Source organism: Balaenoptera physalus (assembly GCF_965194825.1).
Source record: "Balaenoptera physalus genome assembly, chromosome: 2".
In the NCBI taxonomy this organism is placed as follows: Eukaryota; Metazoa; Chordata; class Mammalia; order Artiodactyla; family Balaenopteridae; genus Balaenoptera; species Balaenoptera physalus.
The window spans coordinates 118,422,610-118,444,732 of record NC_138883.1 but is presented as its reverse complement, the minus strand read 5'-3'; the positions used below and the strand labels follow the sequence as shown (position 1 = coordinate 118,444,732).

The 22,123-nt window shown below is 41.2% G+C and overlaps 1 protein-coding gene across 8 annotated transcripts in view; it reads right to left on the bottom strand.

Annotated features, from left to right (window-relative positions):
- ARID3B (AT-rich interaction domain 3B) overlaps positions 1-21,349 on the bottom strand; it is a 63,523-nt gene extending 42,174 nt beyond the window's left edge. For all 8 annotated transcript variants that reach the window (XR_014260622.1, XM_082449955.1, XM_082449956.1 and 5 more), the window contains exons 1-2: positions 21,243-21,349; positions 17,991-18,639 (exon numbers count right to left, since the gene is read on the bottom strand). Coding sequence is in view for 7 of the 8 variants with exons in the window: in XM_082449955.1 (XP_082306081.1) it covers positions 17,991-18,560 (570 nt within the window). In the remaining variant the exon portion in view is untranslated. The remainder of the gene's footprint in view (positions 1-17,990; positions 18,640-21,242) is intronic.
- Positions 21,350-22,123: the final 774 nt, after the last annotated feature.

Below are 22,123 nucleotides of genomic sequence, written 5' to 3'. Positions count from 1 at the left end.
AGTACAATTGTATTTTTAATAGCAAAAAATTACAATAGCCTAAAGGTGTGACAATAAGGGCATAGGCAACACATGAAGGTGCTACCCACATGACAGAACACTGTGCAGCCATTTAACACTGCCTTTTAAAAGAGTTTGATCCCTACTTCACATCCTTCCCATTAATTCAAGATGGAGTTAATATCTACATATAAAAAATACAACCATAAAATAATAACTATATATATTTTATAATTTGGGGGATGGGAGGGCCTTTTTAAATTTTTAAGTATGACAGAAACCATAAAGGGAAAAAATCAATAGATTTAGCAACATCAAAAATTTAAACTACCTGATGAAAGAACTACAATCAAGTTGGAAGACCAACAACTGTGAAAAATACTTGAAACACAAAGATGAGGATCTATGCAAAAGAGCTACTACAGATCAATAAGAAAAAGATAACAGAATAGAAAGCTGGGTAAAGGCAACAAAAACACAACATACCAAAACTCATGGAATGCAGCAAAAGCAGTACTAGGAGAGAAGTTTATAATAGTAATAAAAGTCTACATTAAAAAACAAGAAAGATGTCAAATAAACAACCTAACTATACGTCAAGGAACTAGAAAAAGAAGAACAAACTAAGCCCAAAGCTAGCAGAAGGAAGGAAATAATAAAGATTAGAGCAGAAATAAACAAAACAGAGAACAGAAAAACATCAACGAAAGTAACAGTTGGTTTTTTGAAAAAAGATGAACCAAATTGACAAACCTTTAGCTAAACTAAGAAAAAAAGAGAAGACAAATTCAGAAATGAAAGAGGAAACATTACAACAATGCCACAGAAATAAAAAGGATTATAAGAGACTACTGTGAACAATTATATGCAAGCAAACTGGATAGTCTAGAAGAAATGGATAATTCTCAGAAACTTACAACCTACCAAGACTGAATCATGAAGAAACAAAATCTGAAGAGACCTATAACTAGTAAGGAGACTGAATCAGTAATCAAAAACCCCACAACAAAGAAAAGCCCTGGAACAGATGGCTTCACAAGTAAATTCTACCAAACATTTAAAGAATTAAAACACCAATCCTTCCCAAACTCTTCCCAAAAATTGAAGAGGAGGGAATACTTCTAAACTTATTTTATGAGGCTAGCACTACCCTGATACCAAAGCCAAAATATGCCACTACAGGAAAACTACCTGATGAATATAGATGTAAAATCCTTAATAAACTATTAGCAAACCACATTTGAGAGCACATTAAAAGGATCATATACCATGACCAAGTAGGATTGATCCCTGGGATGCAAGGATGATTCAACATACAAAAATCAATCAATGTGCTATACCACATTAACAGAACAAAGGATAAAAATTACATGATTATCTCAATAGATGCAGAAAAAGAATCTGACAAAATTTAACACCCTTCCATGATAAAAATACTCAACAAACTAGGAAAAGAACGCATGGCCTCAACATTTTAAAGGCCATATATGAAAAGTCTTCAGCTAACATCATACTCAATGGTGAAAAACTAAAAGCTCTTCCGCTAAGATCAGGAACAAGGCAAGGATGCCTACTCTTACCACTTCTATTCAACAGTACTGGAAGCCCTAGCTAGAGCAATTAGGCAAAAAAACAAGTAAAAAGGCATCCAAACTTGAAAGGAAAAAATAAAAGTACCTCTGTTGGCAGATGACATGCACTTATATGTAGAAAACTCTAAAGATTACACACACACAACATACACACAAACTGTTAGATCTAATAAATGAATTCCAGAAAGTTATAGGATACAAAATCAACATACAAAAATCAGTTTTGTTTCTGTACATTAACAACAAACAACCTGAGAAGGAAATTAGGAAAAACAATCCCATTTACAATAGCATCAAATAGAACAAAACACCTAGGAATAAATCTAGCCTAGGAAATTAAAGATTTGTACACTGAAAACTACAAAACATTACTGAAAGAAAACAAAGAAGATACAGATAAATGGAAAGACATCCTGTGTTCATGGATTGGAAGAACTGAATATTGTTAGAATGTCCATGCTACCCAAAAGTGATCTATAGATTCAATGCAATCCCTATCAAAATCCCAAGGGCACTTCTTAACAGAAAGAGAAAAAACAATTCTAAAATCCTTATGGAACCATAAAGGACCCCGAATAGCTAAAACAATCTTTGAGAAAGATGAACAAATCTGAGGCCTCACACTTCTTGATTTCAAAACATATTACAAAGCTACAGTAATCAAAACAGTATGGTACTAACATAAAGACAGACAAATAGACCAATGGAACAGCATACAGAGCCCAGCAATAAACCCACGTACATACAGTCAACTGATCTTTGACAGGATGCCAAGAATATGCAATGAGGAAATGACAGTCTCTTCAACAAATGGTGTTGGGAAGACTGGATATCCACATGCAAAGAATGAAAATGGATTCTTATTTTACACCACACATAAAAAATCAAGTCAAAATGATTAAAGACTTGGGACTTTCCTGGCAGTCCAGTGGTTAAGACCTTGTCTTCCAATGCACAGGGTGTGGGCTTGATCCCTGGTCAGGGAGCTAAGATCCCACATGCCTCACAGCCGAAAAACCAAAATATAAAACAGAAGCAATATTGTAACAAATTCAATAAAGACTTTAAAAAATGGTCCACATCAAAAAATCTTAAAAAAAAAAAAAAAAGATTGAAGACTTAAATGTAAGACCTGAAACTGTAAAGCTCCTGGAAGAAAATATAGGATGAAATCTACATGACATTAGTTTTGGCAATGATCTTAGATATGACACCAAAAGTACAGCCAGCAAAAGCAAAAATAGACAAATGGGACTACATCAAAGTAAAGAGCTTTTGCACAGTAAAGGAGATAAAGGAGATAGAGTGAAAAGGAAACCTAGAGAGTGGGATAAAATATTTGCAAACCATACATCTGATAAGGGATTAATATCCAAAAGATATAAGGAACTCCTACAACTTGACAGCAAAAAACCAATAACCCAATTAAAAAGTGGGCAAAAGACTTGAATAGATATTTGTCCAAAGAAGACACACATACAGCCAATATGTATATGAAAAGATGCTTAACATCACTAATCATCAGGGAAATGCAAACTGAAAGCACAGGATATCACCTTGCATCTGCTAGGATGGCCATTATAAAAAACAAACAAACAAAAAGCCAGAAATTAACAAGTATTGAAGAGGATGTGGAGAAACTGGAATCCTTGTATACTGTTGGTGGGAAAGAGTATAGAGATTTCTGAAAAAATAAAAAATAGAACTACCATATGATACAGCAATATTCACTTCTGGGTATTTAATCAAAAGAACTGGAGTCAGGACCTTGAAGAGATATCTGTACTCTCATGCTCACTGCAGCACTGTTCACAATAATCAAGATATAGAATCAACCTAAGTGTCCATCAATGGATGAATAGATAAAGAAAATGTGGTTTATACACACTATGCAATATTATTCAGTCACAAAAAAGGACATTCTGCAATATGTGATAACATGGATGAACCTGGAGGGCATTATGCTAAATAATGTAAACATTTCAATAGAAATTTAAATAAATGTAAATAAAGTGAAATAAGCCACTCCCATTTATATGAAGTATCTAAAGTAATTAAACTCATTGAAGCAGTAAGTATAATGGTGGTTGCCAGGGGCTGAGGGGAGGGGGATGGGAAATGGGAAGCTGCTGTTCAATGGGTATAAGTTTCAGTCATGCAAAATGGAAAAGTTCTAAAGATCTGCTGTACAACATTATGCTTACAGTTAATAATGTGAACTATACACTTAAAAATTTGTTAGAGTAAATCTCATGTGCTTTTCACAGTTAAAAAAAGAAAGAAAAATGGGCAAAGGCTACAAGCAGGGTAAGTCACAGAACAAATACAAAAGGCAAATAAATATATGAAAAGATAGTAATATACATATACCCTCTGATACAGCAAATTCAACTTCTAGAATAATCTATCCTACCACAGAAATACAGACAGAAGGGCAAAGGGTCAAACGGCATCTACAAAGATAGTCTGTATTTATACTAAACACACATACTCTCACACATTGTGTGACTATACACTAAATAGGTAAATATACAGAAACAGCCACAGAAGCTGATTCATGCCTAACTGTGGCCTCCTCTGGGATGGGAGAGAGCAGAGTAGGCAACAGAACACTACAATATGTTTAAAACTATAAGTTTTCACTCTGTATTTTCCTATAGTTTCAATTTTTCATGAGCATCTATTCACATTACTTATATAATTTTGAGATATGATTATAAAAACATTAATAAATAAATCTTTATAAACACGCATCAAAGGACAGTCATAATACTGAGTAAAAAAGTTGTAAAACTCCTGAATAAAAAAGTAATTTGTTAAAAGCAAGCAAATGTATTTGTGAAGAGAAAAAGCTCTGAAAAGGTACAGGCCAAATTGTTAACAATGACCTGTGGAAAGGCCGACTTTTACTTTACACATTTCTGTACTTTAAAAATTATTTGAGTCAATATAACTTTGGTAAAATGTTTTTTAAAAATTAAACTATTAAAAAAAAAATTAAACTATTTTAAAATAACACTTTAAAATAATAAACACTTTATAAAAATTGCTCATGGACTGTTAGGTAATAAAGGTTGGGAACAAAAATAAAACCAAAAAAATATGTCTGTAATAGGCATTTAAAACAAAACACAAAGGAAATACAAGAAAATGTTTACATTTATACCTAAGTTATATGGTTGTGGTGATTATATTTTCTTCTTTACAAATTTTTATATTCTCTAAAATGAGTCTGAATTACCTGGAAAATCAGAAAAAATAAAGTTACTTTTAGAGTAACAAAACCACTGAGAAAAGATTATCCTTGCCCTGCTCTCTCTGGAATAGGAAGAGGAGAGGCATGGAGGCAGAAGTCGGACCACCTGTGTTCATAGCCCAGCTTCCCAACTCTGAGACCACAAGCAGCCCATTTCACCCTTCTTTCCTCATCTGTAAAATAAAACAAACATGTAAAGGGGGGATAATATCAGGGCTTACCTCACACAACTCATTGAAATAAGGCAAATATCCAGCACAGGAGAGACAAAAAAAAGTCCAAGCTATTAAAAATCAAAAACAAACAAGCAAAAAACCAAAGTAGCAAACAGAATCATGAGCGAGGATAGTCTGATGTGGAGCAACTCTACCACCTCCCCGTCTCCAAAGAAAACCTCACTAGACATGCTAGATAAAATTTAACACTCCACACTCCTTACACACATAGCTAAGCTTGAAACCAAGAGCCCACAGTGCCAGAAACAAAAAGGAAGGAATCAGAGAGCAGTGAGCAGGCACCGAAGCTGAAGGGCTCAAGGGAAAAGGGACCTAGATATAGTTTTTAACAGCTGAGGGCTGAGGACTGGGGATTTAATCACCCCTATGGGAGAAAAGTCCATGCCAGGAACCAGAGTTGAGATAAATGCATAAAGCCAGAGGCCAGGAAGGACTACGCTTCCACCCTTCCATGAACTAGGGCCTATAAAAAACTGCCCACCAACCTGGAGAAGAAGTGACGAACACTGCCATCTGCTAGGGTCCACATGGAAAAAGAGGGTCCATAAGAAATGGAAACCCAGGCTCTCACCAGGTACAAATGTAAACTCCTAATTCATACCCCAAACCAATGGCAACCAGCTAAACTTGTAGGGCCCCAGCAGGGGAGAAAACAAAACTCCCCTTAGGAATGCTTCCATAATCCAAAACACATGGGACTCCCATGGAAACAAATCCCAACTCAAAAGAGGATTACACTGAAAAACAAAAACAAAAACAAACCACTGCAAGAGGAAACAAACCATCAAAGGGGAGAGTAACATGACACAAGGAGAACTTGCACCCCAAGAATTAGAGATAATAATAAAATAATCGAAAAGCACCTTTAATTTTTCTTATCGAAGTATAGTTGATTTACAATGTTGTGACAATCTCTCCTGTACAGCAAAGTGACTCAGTTATACACATACAGACATTCTAAAAGCATCTTTAAAACAAGCATGTTTAGGGCTTCCCTGGTGGCTCAGTGGTTAAGAATCCACCTACCAATGCAGGGGACACAGGTTCGAGCCACGGTCCGGCGAGATCCCACATGCCGTGGAGCAACTAAGCCCGTGTGCCACAACTACAGAGCCTGTGCTCTAGAGCCCACAAGCCATAACTACTGAGCCCACATGCTACAACTACTGAAGCCCACGCACCTAGAGCCCATGCTCCGCAACAAGAGAAACCACCGCAACAAGAAGCCTGCGCACTGCAACGAAGAGTAGCCCCTGCTCGCCACAACTACAGAAAGCCCACGTGCAGCAACAAAGACCCAACACAGCCAAAAATAAATAAATTAATTAAAAAAAAACAAAAACAAGCATGTTTAAACAATGGCAGAATGTTGGTTGGTAACTGCTAAAAGCTGGGCAAAGGACACAGGTGGTTCATTACCATTCTCTTCTTTTGTATATATGAAATTCCCATAATAAAGAGTTTTAACAAGTCCATATAAAGTTTTTTAAAAGTTAAAGATGTTCAAAGAGCTAAAGGAGGAAATAGAAACCATATGGTAAGAAGAGGCATATTTTTAAAAACCAAAAAAGAATAGATATTAAAACACAATATTAAGATAAACTTTTTTTTAAGGGATTAAGTAGTACAGACAGAGCTGAAGAGAGAATTAGAAACTGGAAAACAGAATGTGAAAATATTCCAGAATTCAGGAGAAAGACATAAAGAGATAAGGTTATAAAAGAAAGGATACAAAGAAGGCTAAATGAGAAGGTTCAAATACTTCTATTACAATAGTGGTCAAGGGACTTTCCTGGTGGTCCAGTGGTTAAGAGTCCGCCTTCCAGTGCAGGGGACATGGGTTTGATCCCTGGTCAGGGAACTAAGATCCCACATGCTGCGGGACAACTAAGCCCACAGGGCGCAAGTACTGAGCCCACGCACTCTGGAGCCCGCCCACACAACTAAAGAAAGGCCTGCGTGCCGCAACGAAGAGCCCATGTGCCGCAACTAAGACCCAACACAGCCAAATAAATAAATAAATATTTTTTTAAAAAGAATAGTGGTCAAGGAAAAATAGCAGCCAAGAAAAAAAAATGACACAAATCAGGTTGAAGGTGCAGATCAAGGCCCAAGTGGGGTAAATAAAAATATGTTCAAACCCAGAACACTAGTACAAGTGCAAAACAGCAGAGTCAGAAAAAATTTTAAAGCTACAAAAGAGCTTTAAGATTCACAACAGTGACAATTAAACTGATAACACACTTCTCAACAGCAAAAATAGTTGCTAGGAGACAAATGGGATCATATCCTCAAAGCGTTAAGGTGACTAATGGTCAATCTAGAATCTAAAGCTATAAACAATCGTACAACAATAAGGGCAAGATAAAGAAAGACATACATTTATTTTATTTTATTTTTTTATTAATTTTATTTATTTATTTATTGGCTGCATTGGGTCTTTGTTGCTGTGCGTGAGCTTTCTCTAGTTGTGGCGAGCGGGGGCTACTCTTCGTTGTGGTGCACGGGCTTCTCATTGCAGTGGCTTCTGCTGTTGTGGAGCACGGGCTCTAGGCACGTGGGCTTCAGTAATTGTGGCATGTGGGCTCAGGAGTTGTGGCTTGCAGGCTCCAGAGCACAGGCTCAGTAATTGTGGCACATGGGCTAAGTTGCTCCGCGACATGTGGGATCTTCCCGGACAAGGGACTGAACCTGTGTCCCCTGCACTGGTAGGCAGATTCTTAACCATTGCACCACCAGGGAAGTCCCAAGAAAGACATACATTTAAAAAAAATTTTTCAGGCATACCAAGACTGAGTTTACTATATACAAATCTCTGCTGAAAGAGTTACTAAAAAAGGAAGAAGACTGAACCCAAAGGGAAAGAATGGGATATAAGAAGTAATGGTGAAAAGAAAGATGGATAAACTTGTTGGGAAGTTTAAATAACTATTGACTGGTAGGGAAAAAAAAAAACCCTAATTTGGGGGTGGGGGTAAAACAAATTGGAATATTGGATGATGGAAGTGGAGAGGCAGAAGCTACAGTAGAATTTCTGAGATCCTAATATTGTTTGAAAGTAGTGTAGGGGACTTCCCTGGTGGTCCAGTGGTTAAAACTCCACATTCCCAATGCAGGGGGCCTGGGTTCGATCCCTGGTCAGGGAACTAGATCCTACGTGCCGCAACTAAAGATTCCACATGCCATAACGAAGATCCCACACACAGCAACAAAGAACCCGAGTGCCACAATTAAGACCCAGTGCAGCCAAATTAATTAATTAATTAATAAAAAAGAAAGCAGTATAAAAAGTCAATAATGAAAGTCAAAATCTAATCAACAAAAGAATAGAAACAGAAAGCATAACTTCTAAGCCAGTAAAGGAGAAAAAGACAGTGGTTAAGAATCCGCCTGCCAATGCAGGGGACACGGGTTCTAGCCCTGGTTCGGGAGGATCCCGCATGCCATGGAACAACTAAGCCTGCTGCACCACAACAACTGAGCCTACACTCTAGAGCCTGCAAGCCACAACTACTGAGCCTGCGAGCCGCAACTACTGAAGCCCGTGCACCTAGAGCCCGTGCTCCGCAACAAGAGAAGCCACCGCAGTGAGAAGCCTGTGCACCGCAACGAAGAGTAGCCCCCGCTCGCCGCAACCAGAGAAAGCCTGCGCACAGCAACAAAGACCCAACACAGCCAAAAATAAATAAATTAATTAATTTTAAAAAAAAGAAAAGAAAAGAATATTCAATCAAACGAACAAAAGACAGGAAAGGAGAAAACAAGAAGCAAAGAAAAAGTATGGTTAAACTGCAAATCCAAAGTTAGAGGGCAGAAATAGGTCCAAATGTATCACCAGTTCTAATAACTACATGGATTAAATTAACCTAATAAAAAAGACAGATTATAGGTCTTTTGTATGTGGTCTCAATATATAAAGACTGGAATGTACAAGGAAAAACTGCACTAATACTAATCAAAAGAAAGCCAGTCTTACACCAGAATATTTTAATTCACCTCTTTCTGAAAGTGATCACACAAACAAACTTAGTAAGGATAAGGAAGATCTGAATAACACAATTAAAAAGCTTGATCCAACATACAGATATACAACCCCACCTCTATTAAATAGAGAATATACATTCTTTCCAAGCATATATGGAGAATTTATAGAAACTGATCTTACACAAGGCCAACACAAAGGATATCACAACAAATTCCAGAAAACTGATAATGCACCAGTTCTCTAACAACGATGGTTAGAGCTTAATTATAAGCTATAATATTTTTTAAAAAGATAAAACCCACGTATTCAAAAACTAAAAAATACTTTTGAACAACTCATGGTTTAAAGAAGCAATCACAACTGAAATTTTGAAACGTTTAGTACTAACCAATGGAAGCACTGCATATCAAAACTTGTGGGATACAGCAAAAGGGCAACCTTGAGAGAAATCTGCAGCTTCAAATGCATTTGTTAAGTAAAAAGAATTTCAGGCTTAAAAACAGGACAGACACACAGAGTACAAGTAAAACTTAGGAAATCTAAATAAGATCAGTGGATCGTATCAATGTCAATATCCAGGTTGTCACAGTATACTACAGTTTTATGAAATGTTACCATTGGGGGAAACTGGACAAAGTGTACAGGAATCTCTCTAAATTATTTCTTAGAACTGCACGTGAATATACAATTATCTCAATGAAAATTCAGTTTTAAAAAAATGACCAAAATCCCCAACACTAACACCACCACATGCTGGCAAGGATGTGGAGTAACAGGAACTCTCATTCATTGTTGGTAGGAATGCAAAATGGTACAGCCACTCTGGAAGACAGTTTGGCAGTTTCTTATAAAACTAAACATACTCTTTGAATACAATCCAGAAATCTTGTTCCTTGTTATTTACACAAATGGGTTCAAAACTTATGTCTAACAAAAACCTGTAAACAGATGTTTATGGTAGCTTTATTCATACATGCCAATACTTAGAAGCAACCAAAATGTCCTTCAGTAGCTGAATGGATAAATAGACTGTGGCACATCCAGACAATGGAATATTATTTGGGGCTATAAAGAAATGAGCTATCAAGCCATGAAAAGACATGGAGGAAACTGAAATGCATATTACTAAGTGAAAGAAGCCAATCTGAAAAGGTTGGTATGAATAGCTGGAGCACAGAGGATTTTTAGGGCAACAAAACTGCTCTGTATGTTACTATAATGGTAGATTCATGTCATTATACATTTGTCAAAACCCACAGAATGAAGAAGAGTGAACCCCAATGTAAACTATGGACTTTGGGTGATAATGATGGTCCAGTGTTGGTTCACCGACTATAACAAATGCAGCACTCTGGTGCAGATTTTGATACAGGGGAGGCGGTGCATGCGTGGGGGCAGAGAGTATATGGGAAATCACTGTAGTTTCTGCTCAATTTTGCCGTGACCTAAAACTGCTCTTAAAAAAAAGCATTTTTTTAAAGAAATGAAATAAAACATAAAAAAAAAAACATAAAAAAAAACAGGGTAAATTAAAAGAAAGCACAAGAAACAAAAAAAAAACCAACAGGGTAAATTAAAAGAAAAAAAAAACAGGGTAAATTAAAAGAAAGCACAAGAAACAAATATTTATGCAGCGCCTATTATCTGACATTATTCTGCTGGGTGCTGGGACACAATGATAAGCAAAACAGACAAGGTCCCCGTCCTCTGAGAGCTTACCATCCAGTACAGGACTCATATCAAACAAATAAACCACACAAAGTATAATGTTCAGTGACAACATATACAGGCATACCTCATTTTATTGTGCTTTGCTTTACTGCGCTTTGCAGGTACTGCATTGTTTTTAGAAACTGAAGGTTTGTGACAACCCTGCGTTGAGCACACCAATTTTTTAAATTTTTATCTTTATTGGAGTATAATTGCTTTACAATGGTGTGTTAGTTTCTGCTGTACAACAAAGTGAATCAGCTATAAGTATACATACATCCCCACATCCCCTCCCTCTTGAGCCTCCCTCCCACCCTCCCTATCCCACCCCTCTAGGTCGTCACAAAGCACCGAGCCGACCTCCCTGGAGCACACCTATTGGTGCTATTTTTCCAGTACCCTCTGCTCATTTTCATGTCTCTGTGTCACATTTTGGTAATTCTCAAAATATTTCAAACTTTTTCATTATTATTATATTTGTTATGGTGATCTGTGATCAGTGATCTTTGATGTTACTATCACAAAAAGATTACAATTTGCTGAAGGCTCAGATAATGGTTAGTATGCTTTATCAATAAAGCATTTTTTAATTAAGGTATGTACACTGTTTTTCTAGATATAACGCTATTGCACACTTACTAGACTACAGTATAATGTAAACATAACTTGTATATGCACTGGGAAACCAAAAAATTCATGTGACTTACTTTATTGTGATATACACAACCGAATCCGCCATATCTCCACGGTATGCCTGTAACATGACCTACACTAAAGGTGAAGACAGTGCCTCTGAGAAAGTGATGTTTAAGGTGAAAACGGAAGCTGGGGTAAGAGCCTGAAGGAGTGTTTTAGGCAGTAGCACTGGCATATGCAAAGGCCAGGGTGACTGGAGTACAGTGATAGGTCAGGATATTGGCAAAAATAAGGCTGGAGAAGCAGGCAGGGATCAGATTATGCAGATTTGGGCTTTTACAATTAGAGCAACTGATGACAAACTTCGAGGGCATTAAAGTAGTGACATAATCTGATTTGGTTTTTAGATCACTGTAGCTGCTGTGCGGAGAATTAGAATGGAGGAGGGAAGACACAGAAACTTGTTGATAGTTACAACAGTAGGTAAGAAGCTTGGATTAAGCAGGCGATGGTGGAGGAGAGAAGTGGCAGGATTCTAGATATTTAGATGGGAGAACTGATAAGAATTGGTGATGAACTGGACATTACCAGATGGAGTGACAGAGTAGAAGGTATACAAAGATAGTCAGCTCTAAGGTTTCTGATATGAATGACCAAGTGGGTAGAAATGCCCTTTACAGAGAAGGAAAATAGAGGAAATAGTTGTGGGAAGTAGGTTGGAAATTAAGAGTTACATGTATTAAACGTGAGGTGCCAGTAAAACATCTAAGTAAAACATCCCAAGAAGGTAGTTGGGAATATATCCATTGAATTCAGAATGGAAACATGGGCTCAAGCAATGTACACTGGAGTCAGTGGCTTGTGGACAGTATTTAAAGCCATGAAAGTAAAAGAAATTGCCCAGGGGAAGCATATAAAGAAGAGGGTTTAAAACTGAGCCCTGGGGAACTTGGGAGTTCAAGAGGTTAAAGAAAATAAGCCAATGGAGGAGCTACAGAAAGGAAGAAAAGGAAATGTTTCAAGGAGAGGAGTCTACTGAATTCAATACTGCAGAGAAATCAAATGAGGCGAGAGCAGGCAGGGCTTGGAAACATGGTGATCACTAGGAGGCCTTACCAAGAGGAACTTCAGGGATATGGAAGAGACAGAGGCCAGACTGAAGTGTGTTGAGGAGTGAGTAGAAGGTGACAAAGTGGAGGTAAGGAGTGCAAACGACTTCTGAGAGGCTTTGTTGTGGGAAGTGCGTGGATAGTCAGGACTACAGAACATGTTGGAAAGAGATGTGCAGTCAAGGGAAGGTTTTTAAAAAGTGATTTCTAGGGAATTTCCTGGCAGTCCAGTGGTTAGGACTCCATGCTTTCACTGCAGAAGGTCCGGGTTCGATCCCTGGTCAGGGAACTAAGATCCCACAAGCCAAGTGGCGTGGCCAAAAAAAATAAAATTAAAATTAAAAAAATAAAAAGTGACTTCTCATTTCCTGGTAGCAATCAAATCAGGCAGATTTACTGATTAAAAGGAGACTTTTTTTTTTTTTTTTTTTAATTTGGGGATAGTAGAACACGTGTTAATGTGGAATAAACTTCAGAAGAGAGTCCCAAGAGTCAGGGAAATGGGTTCACGGATGGAGCAGGTCCCTGAAAATTAGGAGGGGATGGGATCTGGGACACACATGGAGGGATTAGTCTTTGCTAAGAAAGATAAAGACCCAAGTTAAGTCCCTAATCATGTATTTATAAGAATTCAATATAAACAAAGCTTACTTCTACCTAAAGGAGAAATATCCCTATTTTAATATGGAAAGAAGCAGCTTCAAGAGTGCAATGGCTTTAACTCACATAATCCTGAAATGCTTCAGAGAACCCTAGAATACTAGAGTTTGGTCACAACTCTAGAAAACTTGAAAAGGAGTTGCTTGAGAGCACTAAGATTTATGGAACATCTTACCCTACAAAGATAGTAAAAACTGAAAAATTATAGCTTCAAAAAGTATTTAGGTGCTAATGACAATTCAACCTAATCTTTGCATAATGGTATAAATTTTACAAAGGTTCTTTCACACTCATTTTCTTCTTCCATCTTTGTAGTATCTTTAAAATTGCTCCCTGAGGATGGCAAGAGAGGATTATCATCCTCTGGGAGAGATGTATGTATGGGTTCAGAAAGGTAGGGTAGGACATCTGTCCCAAGCATTATAGCAAGCAAGTGGTGGAGTTAGGATCTAAATCCACATCTTTTGGCTCCGAAACCAATGCTGATTTAATAATTACATCTTTTACTACATAACACGTTTGCTGAGTATTTATGCCTTGACCTTTTGGGGTTAAAGTCTAGAGGGGCGACCGAGCACTCTCACAAATCACCATCGACACCTTAGATATCATGGAACACCGGGCTGAAGAACCACTGACAGAGCCAAATAAGAGAGCGCAAGTTCTAGGTCCCATTCCTCCCCCAAGTGATGGACAGTCTGCTCACCCAGATGATGACAGGAGAAGACACAAACTCAACACGGATACTGAAAACAGAAGTGAAGAAAACTCAAGGTTGCCAAACACTTCAGTTACCAGGACCAAAACACAAAGGAAGAGTCTAGGGCAGTGTCTGATGAAAGCACAGCATATGTTCTCGTTCTAATTACACAGTCTAAAGCAGGGTTTCTCAACCTTGGCGCTACTGACATTTGGGGGCCAGATAATTCTTTGCTGTGGGGGACTGTCCTGTGCATTGCAGGACGTTTAGTAGTATCCCTGGCCTCCACCCACGCGATGTCAGCAGCACAGCTCCACCTGCCCCAGTCATGACAACTAAACATATCTCTCGACTTTGCCAAACATCCCTTGGGAGAAGGAGGGGTTGGGGAGATCAACTCCAATTGAGAAACACTGATCCAGATGGATTCCACTATGAATATCGGAGCTAAGGCCATGCAAAGCAGACTTACGAAGAAAGTGGAGAAAGCGCATGATCTTATTTATTTTCAGGTAATAGTCTGCACAATCTTTACTAAAAGCATCAAATGTTCCAAGACATGCAGTATGTACCCAGAAAAGTAGGCCTAGCCTGAGAGACTACACCTCACTACTTAGACGAACTCTTGGTAATGGATTCTGGAGACCAAGCAGTCAGTCAACCTTCCTCCTTCTCACACTCAGTAATCCAAGAGACTGCCAAAGTATACAGAAAATCAGACACACTCTCTGGCTCTCATATGCCCATCAAGCCATCATTCATCTTCCTATCCTATGGGAAGGAGTCTTTGCCCTTCTGGAAAACTGGCTCCATTAATGGGCTCAAGACAGACAAAGCCTGCACTGCCTGAACTGCTCTCTTTCCAGAAGGACAGAAGACCACCCCTAACAGGCCAGCAACACCCCTAGCTGGTTGTATGTTGACAGGCTTCTACTGATCTCCCTTGAGAGAAGGGACACTCAGCTCTCTGTTGTCTTGCTTTACAATTATTTACTCTGCCCATCGAAATCTGATGGGTTTTAGAAGCTTGGCTCAAGGGCATTATCCATCTTCCCATCGCTCTGGTGTCAGAGGATACCACACTCTTTCTAACAATCCAGGCCTTGAGAAGCAAATTACTTTCTTACTTACTTTCTAAGAGTTTCTTCAAGGAGAAAACATGAAATAATTTTGACTTTACATGTTATAAGATTGTGATTTCAGAAACAAAAGATAATCTGTGGAGCCCTTAAGTGTTCCAAATTTTGCTTTGCAGTTGGCAGATGCCCGCTGAGGCCCCCACACCAGCCCCAAATCTTGTAAATACTTTTGAGTATTTATGTTGATTTACCAAGCTATGTTAGCTATGCTGTAGACAAAATCAACGTTATCTTGGTGTATGAATACCTGAAACAAAACTCTGTTTTAAAATATCTGCAGCATAGCTCAGACCGGACAGTTGGGCTTTAACTGAGTCAGGACAGTAAAATTGTTGCAACCCAAGACTCAATCCCCCTTGAGTTCCCACACTGCCTCTGCTAAACCTAGCTGGTGAGCTCTTCAAGGGAGAAGCATGCCTTAGCCCCTGGAGCAGAGGCCTGGCCTAAAGAAGCCTCTGTAAAAGTTTGTCATGTAAAAGAACAAAATGGACACTGTCACCCATTAATAAGATCTTTTTCTGCTCTCTGGAAGTTAACTGCATAAGAAACAAAAGACTTTGAATAATTTTTTAAAAAAGCTAGTCTCACAGTTTGTAGTAGTTTCTAAAGGCTCTCCCGTAGGATATTATTTTTTTAGTCCCCCTTCCAAAGCACAACTAAAACATTTTAAAAATCCCCAAGCACATTATTTACTGTTAGAAGCAGGATTAGATAAAGGAGGAGGGCACAGACCAAATCAATCTTGAAAAATTAAATTCAAAAGGAGAAAAGGAGGTACACATCTAAGGTTTAAAGTCATCGTTACCCAGTGACCCCCTAACCCAGCTCTTGATCTCCAAATCCAGGGGGAGGGTAAATTTAGGGTGCGAGATTAGGCCTCAGCTACGCTGGCATTTAAAAACATTCTGGCAGGTGCTCTGCCAGGCAGTCTATAATTAGTGAGTATGCCTCGGAAACTTAAAATGAACTCAAAGGGTTTCAGAAGCCAACAGCCAGCCTCCTAAGCACTGAGCTGTGCAGCCACGGGGCTGACGCTGTCTAGAACCAGTGTTGGGTGCCTGCATGGCGCACACGTGTGTGCACGCACACGCCACTTCTGCAGAGTGTCTTTTTTCAAAGCTCTAATGGCTTGACCTCAACACCTGCTGCACTTCCTGAAGACAGACAGGCTCTGGAGCTCCACTTGTTCCTCGCACGAGGCTGTACTTTCTAGGAACGACCGCACACACGCAGAGGCTGGCCAGCTGCCAAGGCGGGGGCAGCCCAGCCACCTCGGGCCTGAACTTTCCCAGTGCTGTCAGGGCGGGATCCCACTAGGAGCTGACTCAGCGGCCAGCATGGAACTCTGCCAACCACACAGCAGTGCGGGGGCTGCCGGCAAGTCACAGATGTTTTGCTAAACCAAAGCAATCAGCCAGGAGGCGGATCTGGGCTGGCGGCCAGGCTGCTGCTGTCGGGGAAGCTGGCATTCTCTGATTCTAGTCTGAGCTCTGCCACTACCTCCCTGGTGATCTGAGGGAAAACCTCGGTGCATCTCAGCGTCTCCCCTGCTTCCGAGCATGTCTGTGTGGATGCAGCAGAGGATGGCACTGTTTGCATGAAAGAGCACCTGGAGCACTACTACCCACCACACGCTGGTTCTGTTAATCGTCACAACATCCTTGGAGGTAGGCGTCGTTAGTTTGATTTCACAGAGGGCTCAAAGGAATTAAGAGCCCTACCAAAGGATCACAAGGGTAATAGATGGAAGAGATGGGATTTGAACCCCACTTTGCTGGCTCTGGGATCTACTACAAACACTGCTACTGTGAAACTCAGATCAACTGCATAGGCAGGGCGCCTTGATAGAAAGATGCTGAGTTTTCAGTTTGCAAAGGACCTTTCTCATATGACTTCTCGGATGCCCTGTGTAAATCCATAGCCCTTCACAACTAATTTCTAAACAGCGCCACTGGACCACATGGAGTATATGTGCTTATGGGGAGGACCCAAATATTACCGGCTTTATTATGAACTCCCTGCCTAATCACCAACAAGTCACTTAGCCTGGAAGAACTGATCATCACTCCCATTCTTCAGCTGAAGAAAAGCGGCAAGGCAAGTCAGAAAGACAAGAAGAATTAGAAGGCAAAGAGAGCACAGATTCCTTAGGCTCTACCCCCTAGGATAATTCATTAGGACCCTTGAATCTATATTTTTAAAAACTCCCTAGATGACTCTGATGCTCTGCCATGTTTGGGAATCACTGAAGCTTGCCTTGGCTCAAAAGGGAATTGTGAGGGATTCCCTGGAGGTCTAGTGGTTAGGAGTCCGCACTTTCACTGCCATGGCCTGGGTTCAATCCCTGGTCAGGGAACTAAGATCCTGCAAGCCGCACAGCACAGCAAAAAAAAAGTAAAAAAATAAAAAGGGAATTGTGAGGTCTACCCTTCCCTGTTTCAAAGGAGGTGATATAAGGGTGAAATGAAATCATGTCTAAAGGCTCTTTGCTGGAAAATATACACAATGCAAAAGGTTCTCATCAGCTATGTTTAGCAGCAAAACAACAAAACTGACCTTAAAAAGCACGATCCTGCGTTAGCCTGGAGCTAAGACACTGTGTTAGGCAAGACTGTTCTCTTATCAAACTACTACTAGAAAAACTGAAATTAGAGCCACACATCTCATTTTTAGATATCCCTCATAACACTGTTGCAACCTCATTCTTCCTTTAAAAAAAAAAAAAGACTGTACTTACAGTCTTTCATATTAAACTTGGAACAATCTATATTAGGAATAACTTACACATTTCACTGCTCTAATCAAGAAAACAACTATGAGGAAAAAACTCAGTCTATTCATTCTAGGCTACTGGTCACTGAAGTAGGCTGAGAAGGCACAGACTGGCACAGACCCTGGCAGTCCAGTACCCCTCCCTGGCTAGCCTTTAGGGAGAACAAATAACGCCCCCATACCAGAAAGACTGACCTGCTTGAGCTGCTCATCCAGATTCCAGCCCGGCTGCCCTGCTGTGGAGACCGAAGCTGAGGCCTTAGGAGCATCTTTGGTATGGTCTTCTTTAGCTTGCTGTCCATGTGGTGGGAGCCCTGGCGCTGGAAGCAGACCAGATACGGGTGCTGCTCTGGGGTCTTGGCGAGCCACCTTCTGCACGTGAAAATATTTTGAAGCAGCCTGGGTCTCTTTCTCAGCCACCTCTGCAACTTCATCATCCCCATCCTCATCTTCCAAACCTCCTTCCTCTTCCTCAGGCTCTGAGTTCACCTTGCTCCGTTCAAACACTCGGGCCACTGCTGGGGCTGGTGGAACTCTGGCTAAGGGACCCAGGGCAGGGCTGCCAGAAGGCCTCCCAGGTGTGGCAGAAAGGTGAGTCTGCTGTGTGACCAGCTTCTGGGCAAACAAGAACGGGGTTTCTCTCATCTGCTGAACCTGCTTCTCTCTGGCGTCCATCTGCAGAGGAGCCAGGTGTGGTGGCTGTGGTGGTGGCGGCGGCTGCTGCTGCGGCGGCTGCTGCTTCTGCTGAGGCTGCAGTGGCTCCATCACTGCCTCAAGCTTCACCCACCGATTGGCATGGCTCTGAACCTGGGCACAGCTCGGCAGGCACACTGGGTGTAAACCTCTAAGTGATTAATAGAAACCACAAAGAAGGAGAAAAGAAAAAAGAAAAAAAAAAAAAAAACCAACAATGTAAAGCAGGTATAAAAAGGTTTTCTTTTCTCCAGGAAAGGGCATGAGTTCTGAGTATTAAACACATGCCCGTAAACCTGAGTTTTAAGATGAGTAAGTGGTGGGAGTTTGAGGTGGGGTAGGGCGGGGTAGGGGGTGGTGGGAGTTGGGTAAGGAAAAGTATGCAGAAGAGGAACAGGATTTAAGAGGAGAAATACAGGATGAATCTCAGCTGCAGTGGACTACTGTGGGTTTAAAATGAAGTAAATCCAGATGACATTGAGTCTGCAAACATCTGTGTTCTGATCTCTCTTCCTCAACATTATCAAACATTAATCTGTTTATTACTGAAAAAGCAACTGGGTTTGCACTGTACAGAGGTTGCGAGTATGAAAACCACAATTAAAAAAAAAGGGAAAGAAGGGCCTGCCTACAAGAAAGAGAATATTGCTTAGGTTCCCAGGCCCATCAGAGAAAGATATTACCATCTAAGCAAGGCACAGAGCTATCAGGCAGACGGCAAGATTTCTCTCATAGAAAAGCGGAACCTAGCAAACTGCTCTTAGGTCTAAACTTTTAAAATTTCCCAGATCAAATTGCCAAGCCTGCTTTTTGAGTGGGCTGAGCCAATGCTAACCAGACATTATAGCCTCAAAAAGAATCCAATTTCAACAACATGAGAGAAAGAAACACGCAAGGAGGCAAGAGTTTCAAATTGCAATCCTCACTCAAAAAACAAACGGGGGAATTCCTCTGGAGATTTTTAAGGTAATTAATTGGAAACAGGTATCAATATTGTCTAAACGAGGCAAAGCTTCTTTTTCATAAACAGCCTAGTAAATCTCTTCACATCCCCTTTCTTTCTGATTCACTTCTATGACATTCTATGACGAATACAAAAAGAAAAGGCTTTCAGGCCAGAAGTATTCTGGGGGCAGGTTTATCAGCATTCTTACCAATCAGTCTCCAAACACACACCCCTTTCACACCCTCTCCTCCTCTAACCAACCCCCCTTTCCTTCCTCCTTTCCAGGCCCCCATCCCCAGCAAACCTCACTTGAGTTATGCTTCCTCAGCAAGTCTCCATAACTGAATGGATTACTATGCATGGGCAAATTTTAGGTTAACAGGACTTGCAACATGGCGTACAATGTTGTCATCACATGAAAGAAGAAGCTGCACTGCACAGGTTGGGACTTGATATTTGCATTGTTCCACTGTTTTAGGACTGGGTAGAAAGATTTAAAAACAAAAAACAAAAAACCCCAAAAACTTAAATATCTTAGGTATCTTCAAAAATTCATGGGGAAGTAATCAAACTCCTAGCAATAAAAACTGTTTGGATTTAGGCAGTTTTTAAAAACCAGGTTAGAGAAAAAAGGTACGACTTTTAAAGCTAGGCAAAAAAGTAGAAATTTTAAAATTCTCATTTTCTGTTTAATCTTAGAAGCACTGCTTTTGTCTTTTGCATTCTGTGAAAGATTCAAATTCCAATTTGCCTCTTACTCCCTTTACTTCCTCTCTTGGCACTTTAGAAAGTGTGAATTATGCCGGAAGCAATACTTTCATTCTGCTATAGCCCTTTTTACAGTGTAACAAAGCATGAAAAGATTTACACCCACATTAAATCCAGTTGCCAAAAGTGTTCATTTAAAATAAAAACAATTTGCATCAAAGAAAAGTAAACCAAAGAATAAAGAAAATAATTCGGTGGTCATTTTAATTCTCCTTACAACATTATAACATCAATCAATCAAAAGCGGGATAATTTTTCATCCAAGTCCTGCCAGTCATTGAACAACTGCTTCTCATCTTGTGGCACCATCTTCTCTGTATGCTGTCCCCAGCAGAGGGGGTGGTGTCTCACAGCCTCTTTAGTTAAGGCTGAGATGACTCAGTTCTACAACTCGATACACACACCCTCCCCCAAAGAGCCTATCTTTCCCCTGTCCCTAAGCAGCTAGTTGATCCAAACAACAATACCACCTGCCTACTTTTAGAAAACTTAGGTCTCAGAAATCTAAACCACTCCATCCCTTCACACGGCTCCCTCTCCCATTTCCCCTAAAGGTCCCGAACCTCTAAGCCCGGCGCAACGGACTCCTTGCAGCTTTGAAGCCGGCCTCGCCCACCATTCCCTCTACCTTCGCTGCCGGATCCCTCTGGCCTCAGCCCCCTTTAAGCCCCATACCCCCACCCCCCGCCATTCTTTATACCCCCACAACCCAACTCTATCACTTTTACCTCTACTTAGCCCTCCCAGCCAATCCGCCGGGTCTTCTTAGATTGTCCCAACCCCACCTATTCTAGCCCTCTCAGTTCCCAGGGGCCCCTCACTCTTCCCATCCCTTTATCTCATATCACCCTAATGGGCGAGGGCGCCTCCGGGCTCCTCCCAGCGCTCTCACTTTTCCTTCTTGGCCCCCGTGCTCCGTTGGCCCGCGTCTTCACGTCTTCCCCTACACACCTGCCTCTCCTCCTACTCCGCAGTCCCCTCCACCTGCCACAGCCCTCGCTCCCGCCGAGGCTGAGGGAGCTGGGCCCCGCGCGGCTTACCTGTACGGGGCGCTCCGGGTCCGCCGGCGGTGGAAGAGGCAGCCACTCAGGCCCCGGCGCGGCAGCTGCGTTTCGGACTTCTCCGCAGCCGGGGGCCACAGCCGGGGCGGGGCCCGCACCGGAAGCGGCGCCGCGGGGCCGAGTTGCCGGCCCGGGGCGGGAAGGGGGCGGGGTCACACGGTATGGGGCGGGGCCTGAGGCCGGAAACGGCCAAAAAGGGAACGAGGGGCGGGGTCAGGCGGAAGTGACTTATAGGGAAAGCCCCGCCCAACTGAGTCGTGGGCGGAAGTGAGTAGAAGCTGGCGGAAGCTTCCGCCAATGGGGAAGCGCAGACATGGAGGAGTTCCGGTGTGAGTACTTCCGCGGGGAGTTGAAAAGAGCCGGTCTGCTTACAGTCTTTTCTGAGTGTTTTCTAGTTGTGGAGGTTGGTGTAGCGTGGGCGGGCGGTAAGTTGGGAGGAAGGTAAATAAAGGACAAGGAGTGTCAGGGTTTTCTGCTGCTTCGGTCCCCTCCCCAACCTCCTACCTTCAAACCGATCTTCCTCTGAGATTCCCGCTTCCAGATCAGCTTTTCTCTGTTCTCTGAGGATGCTGCGTCCCCTGGAGCTCCCTCACATGGATTAGTAGTCTCGCTTCCCAGGTTCCAAAAGTGGGGGCAAGGTGCCATATACTGTCACTTCTTGTAAAAACCCTTGCTTCTCTGACGCTTACTTATAAGACTTTGCTGCCCATTTAACCGCCTCTGTAGAGATGATCTTTTAATTTGTGCATCCAGGTCCTTGTCTTACTTTCTCTTCTCTAACCATCTTCCATCTTGATAAATTCAGAGTCACTGTGGACAACTCATTTAACATGCAGGCCTCATCCCTTACATCAACCTCC